We start from the raw sequence: 15195 nt of genomic DNA, 5'->3' as shown, positions 1-15195 counted from the left end.
CCACTAGTTGATACCATGACTCCATCGGTAGATGTTTAACAACTGACCATACTCACCGCATAACATCTCGCTGTGTCCAATTATACAGATACAAACATTCATCAAGCGTTTACTATTCGCAAGGAAATTGTACTACAGAGGGGCACTAAGACGTAGGAGAACGGTGCTGGTCCTCAAAGGCTTTCTCATCTACTAAACGTTAAAGTATGAGTTGGCTATAGAGTAATATACAGATTTTAGCAACAAATACATAGAGACCAACAGAACTAAATAATGGGGACAAATAACAAAGTTAGTGTATGTCACAATTTAAGGTAAAATTTACAAAATAACACGCCAAAACTAATGAGATACAGAGATCAATTCCAAATAACTTTTTTTGTTTTAAAGATTTTACTTATTTATTTGACATACAGAGAGATAGAGAACACTAGCAGGGGGAGTGGCAGGCAGAGGGAGAGGAGAAGCAGGCTCCCCGCCGAGCAGGGAGCCCAATGTGGGACTCGATCCCAGGATCCAGAGTCATGACCTGAGCCGAAGGCAGATGCTTAACCGACTGAGCCACCCAGGCGTCCCAATTCCAAATAACTTGAAAAAAACAATTTAATAAAAATACTTGGTACAAATAAATAATTTACATTGAAAATGAATATTTTATAATATTATTATATAAATTTAGAGGAACAACAATAAAAAATTACTGATTAATAAATGCATGGTAGTATACTAAAATTTAAAGCCTTTTATCAAATTGATGGGTGCCACATCTGGGGGAAAAAAAAACAAGATTTTTTTTTTCTTTTAAAGAATGTTTCTCTCTCTCTCTCAATCCCTTTTTTTTGTTTCTTTTTTTCATTCCGGTGAAGGCTCGATGGGATTGGGTGGTTAAAGATAAGGGAATGAGGCAGGGAAAAAGCCAATGCCTAGCCACACAGAAAATCAGCTAAGTCAAATATGTTTTCATATAATTTTTTTAAGGAAAAAGGTTTTTCAGGAGGTGGACTGGAATACATTTTCTACCAATGTAGTCTTATTGTCTTACTGCAAATAAAAACTGGTATGAAGACACAAAATAATGGAAAGAGGCTTACATTATCCCTCAAGAGATAAAAAAAAAAAAGATTCTCAAGACTAAATTCTCTTAATTGTTCATTTGCATGAAATTACTCAAATGACAGGAAACAACCAGTAAAAAATATCAGGAGTTTAAGACATGCAGCTAACAGTCTTTTAAGAGCCTTTTTAACTAAGTAAGGCAAAGTTCAAAAGCAAATTGGCAAACGGGATGTTTAAGAAAGAACTGCTCCATTGTGCAATGGAACACTACCCTCAAGTGGAAATTGTTCAAAGTGCAACCAAACAGGTAAGCCCTGAAGCCTGGGTAAATAATTTACTGAGATCAGTGCCATGCAGTTAAAACAGCATCAGAACAGATTTATTCAAGACAAGTCTCTATATTAGAATGTACTCCATGAACACTGGCCCCATTCATCATGCCCAATGCCCCGCATCGGGCCCCCTGCTCGGTGGGAAGCCTGCTTCTCCCTCTCCCACTCCCCCTGCTTGTGTTCCTGCTCTCGCTATCTCTCTCTGTCAAATAAATAAATAAAATATTAAAAAAAGAAAGAGTCTCTCATGATTTATTTCCCTCCCTCTTTTTCCCTCTCCCGTAAGTTCACCCGTTGTGTTTCTTAAAATCCACATGAATGAAATCATCTGTTATTTGTCTTTCTCTGACTCATTTCCCTTACCACAGCATGCTCTAGCTCCATCCACAACACTGCAAATGGCAAGATTTCATTCTTTTTGATGGCGGAGTAGTATTCCAGTGTGTGTGTGTGTGTGTGTGTGTGTGTGTGTGTGTCTTCTTTATCCATTCATCACTTGATGGGCATCTGGGCTGTTTCCACAGTTTGGCTATTGATGATAATGCTGCTCTAAACATCAGGGTGCATGCACTCCTTCGAATGTGTATTTTTGTATTCTTTGGGTAAATACCTACTAGTGCAATTGCTAGACCATAGCTCTATTTTGAGCTTGGTGAGGAACTGCCATACTCTTCTCCAGAGTGGCCACACCAGTCTCAGCATGTATGTCTTGATTGATCACTAAGCAAAGCACTAAACTTACACTTGAGAGAATACATCAGTGCCTAAAGCAGGTTCTTTTCTTTAAGAATCTACAAAAGACTCTTGAATCACAGACCTGTACCTCTGAAACAAATAATACATTATATGTTAAAAAAAGAAAGAAGAAGAAGGAGAAGAAGATAGTAGGAAGGGAAAAATGAAGGGGGGGTATTGGAGGGAGAGACGAACCATGAGAGACGATGGACTCTGAGAAACAAACTGAGGGTTCTAGAGGGGAGGGGGTGGGGGGATGGGTTAGCCTGGTTATGGGTATTAAGGAGGGCACGTTCTGCATGGAGCACTGGGTGTTACACACAAACAATGAATCATGGAACACTGCATCAAAAACTAACGATGTACTGTATGGTGATTAACATAACATAATAAAATTAAATTAAAAAAAAAGAATCTGCAAAAGAAACATGTCTTATGTAAGGAGGCTAGAATGCCCTTGAGTGAGCAAGACCTCAGGCTCACTTTGACATATCCAGATCCTGAGCATAGCACCTAGCACACAGCAGGCAGTCCCCCTACCATTGGCTCCATTCTTCTGCCTTTACAAAGGCCTTTAGTTTTTGATGTCACTTAATCCCCACCATAATCCTCGAAGTTTGATAAGGTGGCTACTAATAGCGCGAGAGGTCACGTGGTTAGGCAGCACAGTGAGGACCGGAAGTGTGACCTGACTTCAAAGGCAGGGCATTGTGCCCACCACGGCTCCCCTTTTAGCTGTGAGGATCACACAGGGGCTGAAAAGATGGGTGCTGGCATCAGGACTCAGGAACCTAAGAGTCATCTTTACCAACCACTGTGCCACGGCAGCAACGGAAAGAAATCATGCCCATCTAAAGGATCAGGATTTCAACTACCCAAATGTGCTACTTCTCCACTCCAAGAATTGAAAAGGTTCTGCCATTGTAATGGTCAAAAGAGAGGTTCTTCTTGCTGGACCACTTGAGTCATCTTTGTGTTCATGCCCTCAAGAGAACACTCAAGACTCAAGAGTCCTGCCTATGACTCACCTACTGAGAAAAGCCCAAAACAATTCCATTGTCAACATTCACTTCAGGCATGTGCAAACACTTCCTGTAAGATGTAGTTTATACAACACTGAACATCCATGTTATAACTATCAGCCAAAGGCTGAGCACTTCTTACACCAGAATGAGATCTTCCATAAACACAGCAATCATATTAACATGAAGTTAGAGAATATCTTTTGTGATGCTTGGCCCAGGGGCTTCCTCTGGCCAACGAAATGGGAAGGGCAGGGGCATGCTATCACAGAAGAGATTTAGGAGGCATCAAGTGGATCCACTGGTATTCTTTCTCCATCCCAAGAACAGCAATGTCCCAGACATTGCTCCTTTAGCTGGGATCCTTAAATTAGGGAGACACTGAGAGCAGAGACACAGTTGACTGGAGGCTAAAAGGCCACAAAAGCATGCAATAATTCTTTACTATTGTCAGCCATTGAGATTTGTTTGTTAACCCAGCATAACCCAGCATAAGGTGACTTATATGAGAAACAAGCTACTCTATCCTTTTGGTCTTACTTCTTATGGAACTCTGAGCTAGCCATAAAATTAGGAGGAATCACTTTTTCATAGACAAGATACTCTGATGTCATACCCTCCCAGGTTTATTTATTCCTCTACTTTTTCCTACTCATGTAAAAAAATACGCTGGGCAGAACAAAAACTAAAAAGGAGAAAGAGTAGTGTGTGTGATGCAAGCTGGAAGCAGGGCATCTGAAAAGCTAAACTAGGGGGTAGCAGTGGCCAAGGAAGAACACAACTTGCGGTTGGTCTAGAAAGTTCACAGGTAGGTCGCAGAAAAAAAGCAGTAGAAAAAAATCAGGCAAAAGCTAAGCCGTCTCACATAGATCAACTTTTCCCCTTAACCAAACAAAATCTCGCTCTTCAGCCAAGGATGACAAATGATTTCCCAAGATACAAACTTTCTGTCCTGCTGGATTTCACCAGCGCTTGCTGCAATGACAAAATAAAAAGACACACTGGACCTCTTCATCGTTTTGATAGAACTCAAAAACTCCTGTTCTGAATTTAATAAATTCAGCAGTAGAGATCAATACAGGAAAACTGATCCACACGAACACACGTTGCTGTAAAGTCTTTACAAAATAAGTTTATAAACTAAGATTATATCTTAATCCCACAAAAAATAGGAATTTATTTGACCAATCTCAAAGACACACCTGTCCCCTCCCCAACTCCCCTCCCGGAAGAGTCTATGTCAAGCAACAAAAAAGATCCAATGAACAAAGCACCTTCTTTGCACAGGAAATATTCTAAATCCTTTAGGAGCTACAGAAGATAAAATGGAGTCCTTACATGTACAGAATTGAGCAGAAAAAATGTAGATAAATCAGAAATTATAAGGTAAAAATATTAAGTAACGGATAGCAAAAAAAAACAAAAACAGTACCAACATGGGTCTGTGGACCCTGACAATGAAGTATTTTAAGAAAATCTGGCAAACAGGGCCTGAGCTATACACCCTCTGGCTAAACACCACAATGTCAAAATTTGTGCTTGCCACAAGAAGCAGACTGGATTAATAGACGGTAGATATGTCTTTAAACAAGGAACATCCAAAGATTCTGTGTCCCTTCCACAAAGATAAGCTACATATCCACTCTGAGGAAGAAGAGTATAATTAAATGTCCTGCTTGGGTGTTGTTTGTCTAGAAAACCGGGGTGTATAACCTTTTTGTTATGCATGTCTCCATAAACAAATTGGGGGAAATTTGTGTCTCTCTATTCCTTAGTAAGAGGTAGAAAAACCGTCATTAGGAAGTCCTTGTGGGCCAACAATTTTATCCCAACAGATTATTAGTTTATAATCTATAAACTAAGATTATATCTTAATCCCACAAAAAATAGGAATTTATTCAACCAATTTCAAAGACACACCTGTCCCCTCCCCCACCCCCCCTCCAAGAAGAGTCTATGTCAAACAACAAAAAAGATCCAATGAACAAAGTACCTTCTTTGCACAGGAAATATTGTATTTCCTGTGCAATAAATAGAATATTGCACAGGAATAATTAGAGACTAATAAATATTAGGCCCTATCGTCTGTCCTACCTACCTACCCTGCACTGAGCACTCATTCAATTATTGCCCACAAAGGCTTGGCAGAAGACAAATCCACCCCTGCGTGCACACCACATCATGCCAGGCCAAAACATTTAAATTACTAAAACCTCCCACCTTGTGATCCTTCAATACAGCATCTTCCAACTGATGATCCATAATAAAACTCATGCAACTGTCCCTTCAACAAAAACTTTAAAAATTTGTTGGAAAAAGCTTCCATATGAAAAATTTTGATGAAAGAGGTTTAAAAAGAAAAAAATAAAAATACTTTGGACTCCCTGACTCCAAACTTCTAGTCTTCAAAATGCATTTATTCTCATCAATATATTTATACTTAAAGGGATTCATCTAGAACCAGCCTTTTGTCTCAAAAAATTACAGCTCACAGTTTACCAAATTCAAGAATTTCCTTTTATACAATGAATGCCTGACCATCTTTATCAATTCTGTTTGGCTGCAAATTCTGTGAAACTAGTCTACTTTAAAAAAGTAAGTTAGAGAATCAGCCTCAAGGAGGAAAAGCTTTGCTGGCAGAAGAAATAATTAGTGATGAAATTTGACCTTGACAAACTATCTGACGTAAAGACAAAGGTGACTGACTTGTGAGGACAGTACTTTCCATGCCAGCTACTCATTAAAAAGAAAAACATAATGGGGCGCCTGGGTGGCTCAGTCATTAAGCATCTGCCTTCGGCTCAGGTCATGATCCCAGGGTCCTGGGATTGAGCCCCGCATCGGGCTCCCTGCTCCACGGGAAGCCTGCTTCTCCCTCTCCCACTCCCCCTGCTTGTGTTCCCTCTCTCGCTGTGTCCCTCTCTGTCAAATAAATAAATAAAATCTTAAAAAAAAAGAAAAGAAAAGAAAAATGTATCAACTTACCAACAACGGATGCACCCCTTTCTGCAAAAGCCAGGGCATAGGCTCGGCCCAGTCCTAATAAAAAACAAAAGCATAAGAGAGTTGAGCAAATGTTAGCACTTTGGGGGGTCCCTTCAAATCAACCCCTATTTTAAAGTAACTGGTGAGCAATTAACTGTATTACAATGACAGGCCTTCCCTGGTACTCTCCCCATCTAACTCACCCTCTTCTACTTACAGAGGTCAGAAAGCTTAAAACTGTATTTTCCACCTATTCTGCCTACCATTTCCTACCCCTCCACCTAGCTGCTACGAAGCTCCAAGGGAACTGGGTTCCACCATTATAGGCATTTGCACATCCGGAAGGTGGAAATAAGGCAGAAGTTAGCTTATGGCGACTTCAGGCTGTTGCCACTGGTTAAGAAGCTGCTTTCCTTAAGTCAATCAGAGAAAGACATGTATCATATGACCTCACTGATATGAGGAATTCTTAATCTCAGGAAACTGAGGGTTGCTGGAGTGGTGGGGGGTGGGAGGGATGGGGTGGCTGGGTGATAGACATTGGGAAGGGTATGTGCTATGGTGAGTGCTGTGAATTGTGCAAGACTGTTGAATCACAGATCTGTACCTCTGAAAGAAATAATGCAATATATGTTAAGAAAAAAAAAAGAAGAAGATAGCAGGAAGGGAAAAATGAAGGGGGGGAAGTGGAGGGGGAGATGAACCATGAGAGATGATGGACTCTGAGAAACAAACTGAGGGTTCTAGAGGGGAGGGGGAGGGGGTGGGGGGATGGGTTAGCCTGGTGATGGGTATTAAAGAGGGCACGTTCTGCATGGAGCACTGGGTGTTATACGCAAACAATGAATCATGGAACACTACATCAAAAACTAATGATGCAATGTATGGTGATTAACATAATAAAATAAAATTTAAAAAAGAAGCTGCTTTCTTGATGCTTCCCGGGTATTAAGAAACAGAGCGTGTAGTGCCAACTTCTTGATCGAGCTCCCTCTTGATCTAGCTCCAGTTAGCAGCCTCCACTCTCTAGACCCTTGGTATCCAGGGGCTGTTTGGGCTGTAGCAGTTCTAACAGCTGCCTCCGAGGGAGGAGGTCCCCTACTGAACCAGTTGCAACTATCCCACAAGCCACTGCAAGACGAAGTGGCAGACCCAACTGCCTGTGGTGGTTTATTTTTTAATTTTTAATTTTATTTTTTTAAGTAGGTTCCATGCCCAACATGGGGCTTGAACTCACGACCCTGAGATTATGAGTCACATGCTCTACCAACTGAACCAGCCAGGCACCCCCCAAATACCTGTATTAAATCCTTTCCTGCTTCAAATACCTACCGATTTCTGTATCCTGTACTGAACCTTGCCTACACAGTTACCAAATACAAAAAATATTTAGTTCTGACTCAAAGGTACAAGGTGTAAATTTGTTATCCAAAATATATACATATACTTATATAGGTTTTAGAAGCATAGAGTATCTCAGGAAGAATATGTAAGAAACTAGCAATTAAGAGGCTACCTCTGGGGAATAGAACTGTGTGACTAGCAACCAAGAGTGGAAGGCTTACTTTTAAATTATTTAAATCGTTTTAACATGTATAAATTTTTTTAATTTAAATTACCTGATAAATTTAATTAGTAGTTTAAATTTAATTTAAATTGATAAAGAAGCATACAAATAACAAACCAAGATCGCTAAAGTATCACGCTCTTCTAAAAAGAACCCGAAATATAAAGTTATCCAAAACTGAAAGATATCACCAAATAATTTATTTTAGAAGTTAATTCACTTTGAATGGATAAGAGAGACTTTAGCCGATGCCTTGGTAACTGTCTGTTAAGCGTCTGCCTTCGGCTCGGGTCATGATCCCGGGGTCCTGGGATGGAGCCCCGCATCGGGCTCCCTGCTCAGCGGGGAGTCTGCTTCTCCCTCTGCCTCTGCCTCTCCCCTTGCTTGTGCTCTCTCTCTCTCTCTTTGACAAATAAATAATAAATAAATAAATAAATAAAGTCTGGCCAATACAAATAACTCTTCTCATATCTTATCAGATCAAGGCTGAAGCATGTGTTCTAAACATTGTGTTTTTAAGGAAATCAAACGCTTATGACCAGAAATCCCAGAATGTAAAATTAATGGTTAACACAGTAGAAAATCATCAGATGAAAGGAATGGGGTGGGTCTCTGGTAGAGAGAGTGACCTAATTTAATCAGAGAATTGTCTCAACTTAAAATCAAGTTATATAGTTCTCTCAAAAGATAATGTCAGTGATGTTCCTTTATCATCAAGGCCCATATAAACTATACACAAATCTGCAAATAAAGTAAAAAGTGACAGTCTCCTTTCTTTTCCCTCCAACACCACTAGCTCATTAGCAGATTAGGAAGGGTCCTTGCATGTTTTAATATTGTGTTTAAATAAACATTATTTAAATACTTTATGTCCATTAATCCGCCTCCCCAATTAAACTAGAAGGTCCTTGATGGGTGAGATTGAATGTCACTCTTTTGCCTTTCCCACAACACCCAGCACAGCTTTAGAGTCAAAAGCACAAAGAGTTAAATCCAAGAGCCTCCATTTTGTCATAATCTCTTAATTCTCCCACACCTTCTTAATTCTCCGAATTCTTCCTCCTCCATTTCTCTCTTTTTTTTTATTTGACCTTAATTTCTTTAGCACTGTCAAATCTCAATTGATTCTTAACTCAGACTGCTCGTTCAGGGTTAGGTGGTTTACACTCTAAAGTTAACAACAAAGCCCCTGAAAATAGCTTCCTAGACTATTTCCCTTTCCAGCTTTACCAACTGAAGGAATTCAAATGACTTCAACATCTCCCTGTGACTTCAGAATCTCCAGCTACTCACACTCTCACCAGCTCCAGATCCAACATCTGCTGTCTCAGAACCATCTGAGATTCAAAATGGCTGGACTTCCTTCCTTCTTCCATGGCCCAAATCCCCCACCCTCAAAAGTTACATCCCCAACAACCACTTTAGTCAATCAATAAATGGCTATTATACCGTTATTCCCCTGTAATACCACCAATCACGGCAAAACACTCCAGTCAAAGTACAGTGCTTGGCTTGCTAAGCAGAGAATTGTCTGGACAATTCTGTAACTCTCCTTCCAGTTCTCCCATTAAACTAATCTATATTTCAAGCTAAACAACAGCACCTCAATAGGGCAGATAGATTTCTCTTTTTTTTAAAGATTTTATTTATTGATTTGAGAGACAGAGCACGAGCAGGGGGAGCGGCAGGCAGAGGGAGAAGGAGAAGCAGGCTCCCCGCTGAGCAGGGGGTCCGACGCAGAACTCGATCCCAGGACCCTGGGATCAAGACCTGAGCCAAAGGCAGACCTTAACCGACTGAGCCACCCAGGCGCCCTGATATATTTCTCTTTATCTGTAGAATAGGAGTGGGTTGGAGTCAGACTTAATTCTCAGACACAGGCCCAGCAGGCATTCACGGACACCCTCCTGGGATGTTCATCACTGCCTCAGTTCTATGGGTAGGAATCTCCAAATGAGAAACCCAAGACCTCAAGGACAACAGCCTCCGTTATAGGACTGCAACTTGATCTGTCTCCCTTCCTCAATGATGACCTAGGACAGTCTCAACTTCACTACAAAATTGTATTTCTCCCTCAGATCAACAAGAGCTAGCGACCGTACCATAATCCAGGCAAGGGAAAGTCTGCAGGGCTCTATAAACAGGAGGTCCTAAGTCCGTAACTATCTACTCACAACTCATTAATGATTCATAAAATCAATTTAGTACATTGCAATGTGCATTTAATGAAACAAAATTTTAGAGTGCACTTCATTTACTATGTATTGTGTCATGAATGGTGTATGGGTGTCCCTGGGTCATGGTGCAAAATGTATTTCATACTGTGACTCACTCACTGTTTAAACAGGCTTAAAACACCGAGTGCATCACTTAATTATTTCCATGGAAAGCAAAGTGTAAACAAAATGTTTTCCAGGGGCACGTGGATGGCTCAGTTCGTTAAGCAACCAACTTTTGATCTCATTTCAGGCCTCAGTTTCAGGGTCATCAGTTCAAGCTCCTCATTGGGCTCCATGCTGGGCATGGAGCCTACTTTAAAAAACAAAACAAAGTTTTCCAAAAACATATCATTTTAGGATGAATATAGCTATGAGTATAAAATTCTTGGCCACCAATTAATACTAAAAGCACCTTCTGAAGGGTGGCATTAGAATCCATTCTATCAATGGGAGATGTAGCTACAAATGGATTAACAGAACTCTACTGTTGTGACTTTTAATACACAATTTGAATTAATTACACTTTAGGTCTATTCTAGATATAAGGTACCACCAGTGGGAATCAAAGGCAAGGAAGGTCAAGATTCCAGCACTTGGGGGTTAGAGAGGTCACCTGCTGGTGGGAAACAGCGCAAAATCGCACTGTAGAGCATCACCATGGGTACGGGCGGTTTTCTTTCTTTTTTTTTTTTTTTTTCCTCTCCTTCAAGATAGGGTTACATAACAAATCCCCATTTTGTTTCTCCTGAAACCTAGAAGATCTGGCCCACTTCAGAAGTACGTGTGCTCCCCAGTTCCTACTGTCCCTACCCCACCCTAGCACCTGCCTGACTCCCGTAGGCATTTTGCATTTACAACTCGCACCAAGACTCCAGTCAGTCCAGTATGGTGCTTGGCTTGATAAGCACACAAACCCCGAGGAGAAGACTCTTATCAGATCCCCTCTCTAAAGAACAACCTCTCAAGAACTTAAAACCATCCCAAAGAGGAAGCGGAACGCTGCACGGCTGTTTTCAAAGGCAAGGGGCTGACATCCCTACTCCTCTGGGGGTGATTCCTGCCGCGTACGGGTCTCTGCGGTCTAGTCTACTTGACTGAGGCCTAAGACAAGCAAGAAGAGAGGCGATCGAGCATCAGTGAGAACTTTGACCCAGTCCCGCCAACCACGGCCCAGGCCGGCCTCTCTCTTGCAGGACCCGGGGCCTCGGGGAGCTGCACGGGACTATGTGACTCAACGCTGGCCAGGCCCCCCTCTCCCAACTCGGCAGAGTCGGCGCCTCGATCGCTGCCGTTACCCGTCCTCGCACCCTGCCCACCCGACCACTGGCTGGTTCGTCAAGCCGCCTCCCCCCGCCGGCCCACGGGGCCCGCAGCCCCGACGCTGGGGCAGCAGCTGCGGCTGCGCGCGTTTCCCGGGACGAAAAGGGGGGCTCCGGGCGCGAGAGCTAGGCCGGCGTCCGCCCTCCGGCCTTCGCGTGCTCACCTCCCCCCGCGCCGGTGACCAGCACCACCCGCCCGTCGAATCGCAGGGGCGAGGCCATGAGTCCAGCCTGCTGCGACAGACACACACACCAGCCGAACAGCTGCAGCGGGCACTGCGAGACACGGAGGAAAGGGGAATTGGAGGGGAGGGGATGGGAGTGACCTGCGGGTTTCAGGGAAGGAAAAGGACGCCGCAGTCTTGCAAGTGCGCCTGCGCAGGAATCCCTTGGAACTCTGGGAAATGTAGTCCAGGGTGCTTCCAGGGGGTTGGGGAGCCTCCTCAAGAGGTTTGACTTCAAAGGGGCACTTTCGCTGTTAGAAGTAATGGGATCCTCTAGGACCTGTGTGGTAAATGGCTGACACGGCACCAAGCGTACATCCGTTCTCCCACCATTTTGTCATTCATTCAACAAGTGATTTCTGGACTTAGGCAGTAGCCTAGAGAAATAGGAGGCAGCCCCTATCCTCAAATAGCTTTCAGACATAAACCCCAAAGGAAAAAAGGCACCCTTTACCAATGGGTAAAGATGTCTTAGAATGTAATCCATGAATCTCGTGCATGAAAATCATCCAAGAACTGTCAAAAACAGAGTCCTGAACCCTCACCCTGACCTCCCAAAGTAGAATCTCTGGGGCAGAAAAAAAAAAAAAAAAAAGCTTTTAACAAGTGCTTCTAAATGATCTTTGCTTCTGAATATTGAGAAAGGTCATATGTTGCAATTCATTCATTTAACATTTATTAAGCATCTATGGGTAGTAGGCACAAGTTTCCAGATGAATAATTTCCTCCAGAGCTATTCAAAGTTATTAAAGGTAAACCTTTCATAACAATGCATCATGATTAAACCATGATAAATCTGCACAGGTCTGCTAACAGTGATGTGGAGAACAAAGGGAAAATAAATGTAGAAAAATTAAATCTCCAGGGTGCCTGGGTGGCTCAGTCATTAAGCGTCTGCCTTCGGCTCAGGTCGTGATCTCAGGGTCCTGGGATCGAGCCCCGCATTGGGCTCCCTGCTCGGCGGGAAGCCTGCTTCTCCCTCTCCCACTCCCCCTGCTTGTGTTCCCTCTCTCGCTGTGTCTCTCTGTGTCAAATAAATTTTAAAAAAGAGTTCCTCATATCAGTGAGATCATATGATACATCTTTCTCTTAATGACTTATTTCGCTCAGCATAATACCCTCCAGTTCCATCCACATTGTTGCAAATGGCAAGATTTCATTCCTTTTGATGGCTGCATAATAGTCCATTTGTGTGTGTGTGTGTGTGTGTGTGTGTGTGTGCGCGCGCGCGCGCGTGCACCACATCTTCTTTATCCATTCATCTGTCGATGGACATCTTGGCTCTTTCCATAGTTTGGCTATTGTGGACACCCCAATGTTTATAGCAGCAAAGTCCACAATCTTCCCCCTTTAAAAACAGCCCCCACCCCCTACCTCCTTGGAGATAGCCGCTCCTTGCAGTGTGTTCAACAAACTTCTATTGCCTTGTTCTGCCTCAGGTGAATACTTTCACGGCCTCACCACTGACCTCCACCAGATCATCGCCCCACATTTGGGGGGCCCCATCCGACCGAGAGACACCCCGCTTTGGCACCACACTCGTGCTTTAATAAAACCACATTTTTGCACTGAAACATCTCAAGAATTCTTTCATGAGAGTTCACTCCCGGACCCCACCCCAAAACATCACATCAATAGTGCCAAAATAAAGGGTCCCCAGCCCTGCTGGGGACAAAGGAAAATGTCCAAAGGAGATGACACACAAAGCACCTTAAGAAGGAGCTCTGCAAATAAAGAACATTACAGGCGATGCAAACACAAGCTAGATGGGGCTGAGGGGTGGGGGGTTGGGGGTGGTAAAGCCGCGGAAATAACCAGCCAGTCAGATCATGTTTAGATGTTTGAATTGATTGCTTCAAATTGTTTTAAGCAAGATTACTCCAGGCTACACATTAGCATCGCGGAAAGTTCACTCTGCCCTATTACTGAGGAAGTAAACAAGGCGAGCAAAAACCTACTGGGAAAAATTATGCCTGGAGACGGAGCTCACTTGAGTCCTCCAGGGGCACTGCTGCTACCCCACCTTCTGCTCTCCCCAGAGGCTCCTCCACGCTGTCCTCCGACCTGACCAACCGCAAACTTCTTTGCTCATTGGTCACCAGGAAGGCCTGGCCTTTGTCCACAGGCATTTCGAGTGAAAGTGAGCCTGGGGCTCAACCGAATGGGAATCCTCAGTTCAAGAGTGAGCCTATGTGACAACTCAGCCTGGTCTCCATGTCCCTGCTCCCTACCCGCGAAGGATGGAATTAGGACAACTGAGCACAGCCCAAATGCCTTAAACCCCAGCCCACAAGGGGGCCTAAAGAGAGGTGCGTTGGCCCCTTCACCAAGCTTCCTGTGGCTTCAGGGCCCAGATCCCAATGGCTGAACATCTGTTTCTATCTTGTGTTGGAATCTTTCTCGTTTAATCCAATAACCCTGTTCTTCTGTTTAAAAAAAGAAAAAAAAAAGTACAAGGCAAAAAACAAAGGTGAGGTTCGTGATTCCTACTCTTAGAAATGCAAGTGCAAAATCAACCCAGTTGTAACTGAGGATGAAGTGCTTTCAACTTAAGGCTCGCAACAGGAGCGAGAAGGAAAGGTTTCTCAGCCATTGCTGGGGAGCCATTCCAATACGTCCAAGTCCAAGACTCACACTGGGGCTCACCTGTCCCAGACCAGGGCCAACGGGCATGGGGCTTGAGTAAATACTAGTGTTTGGTGCAGTGAGTCCCCAAATAAATATGTCCTGAATATGGGAGGTGGTGCAGATTTAGGATGTAAGTCTCGGAAGTAGAGTGAGGTGTGTAACTCAATACTCTGCAAGAGAGCTGCTACATTAAGTGTAGATTATTCTCTAGGCATCTTACCTTGCTCTCAAGTCCTCATTCTTGTGGGAGGAGAGGCAAAAAAGGACATTTAAACTTGCCAGTTAAAGGTAACTCGGTCTGTTTGGGGGAAATGCGCTCTTTCAAGATTTCTCCCCCCTCCTTCTTGCCTAAATGTCACCTTGACATAGAGGAAAGGTTTGGCAGAGGCAGGGGTGGACCTTAAAGCCATATTGCCCTCTGCTTTCTGTGTAGCTACCGATAAAGGGCATGGGCTTAGATATTTCTAGAATCTGCTGGGTGTTCTTTCTCACTCTGAACTATTGTAGCAACTTCTATGTAAGTCTAGATTTACAAACATATATAGGCAAATAAAAAAATGGTTCAAACAGAATTTTAAAACAAACTAAAAATATATATGTCTCTATCTCTTCCATGCCAGCCAGGAGCCAAAGAGACAGGAGAAGGACCTTCGGCTCCCCCATCCCATAAGCCCAGGCCATGGCCATTACCATTCTGCCACAGGTGGTTACCTTCTGCTGATTCAAGTTACTTGCATTGGCAGTGACTTCTCAGACTCAGAATTATCCTTTTCAGGGCCTTATTTCTTCGAGCTCAGGCCTGGGAAGGGAACAGGGAGGCTGGGTCCCTGAAGAACCCATGCTAAGCCCACCCCCTAGGAGCTACCTTCCTCCTCTTTTTCCATCCTCTTGCCATTGAGAATTCTTCTTCATCTTTCCTGCCAGTCAGAACTTCTCCTAAGTTTGTCCTCTTTGCTCCCACCTTACGGATGTCTCTTTTCTAAGGGGTTACTCTTCTAAGGGACACACTGAGTGAGCTTTATGGCTTAGTTCTACTGGTATATGGAGAGCGGGCAGAGCACAGAGGTTTAGAACAGGGCAGAGAAAGGGGATTCTTTTTGCTGCCAGA

The 15195-nt window shown here is 43.3% G+C and overlaps 1 protein-coding gene and 1 non-coding gene across 2 annotated transcripts in view; both read right to left on the bottom strand.

Moving 5' to 3' along the window:
- The window catches only part of HSD17B4 (hydroxysteroid 17-beta dehydrogenase 4), an 83319-nt gene extending 71741 nt beyond the window's left edge, over positions 1-11578 (bottom strand). The window contains exons 1-2 of the mRNA XM_025860781.2: positions 11400-11578; positions 6131-6184 (exon numbers count right to left, since the gene is read on the bottom strand). Of these exons, the coding sequence (XP_025716566.1) occupies positions 6131-6184; positions 11400-11457 (112 nt within the window). The 5' untranslated portion in view covers positions 11458-11578. The remainder of the gene's footprint in view (positions 1-6130; positions 6185-11399) is intronic.
- Positions 7343-7415, bottom strand: TRNAM-CAU (transfer RNA methionine (anticodon CAU)). The gene has a single exon. It is a non-coding gene; the product is annotated as a tRNA-Met (tRNA).
- Positions 11579-15195: the final 3617 nt, after the last annotated feature.

This window comes from Callorhinus ursinus, unplaced genomic scaffold (assembly GCF_003265705.2).
Source record: "Callorhinus ursinus isolate GAN/ISIS: 27379988/994484 unplaced genomic scaffold, GSC_fseal_2.0 scaffold30, whole genome shotgun sequence".
Taxonomy (NCBI): domain Eukaryota; kingdom Metazoa; phylum Chordata; class Mammalia; order Carnivora; family Otariidae; genus Callorhinus; species Callorhinus ursinus.
Note: the sequence above shows the minus strand (reverse complement) of the source record. Positions and strands in the feature narration are given on the sequence as shown.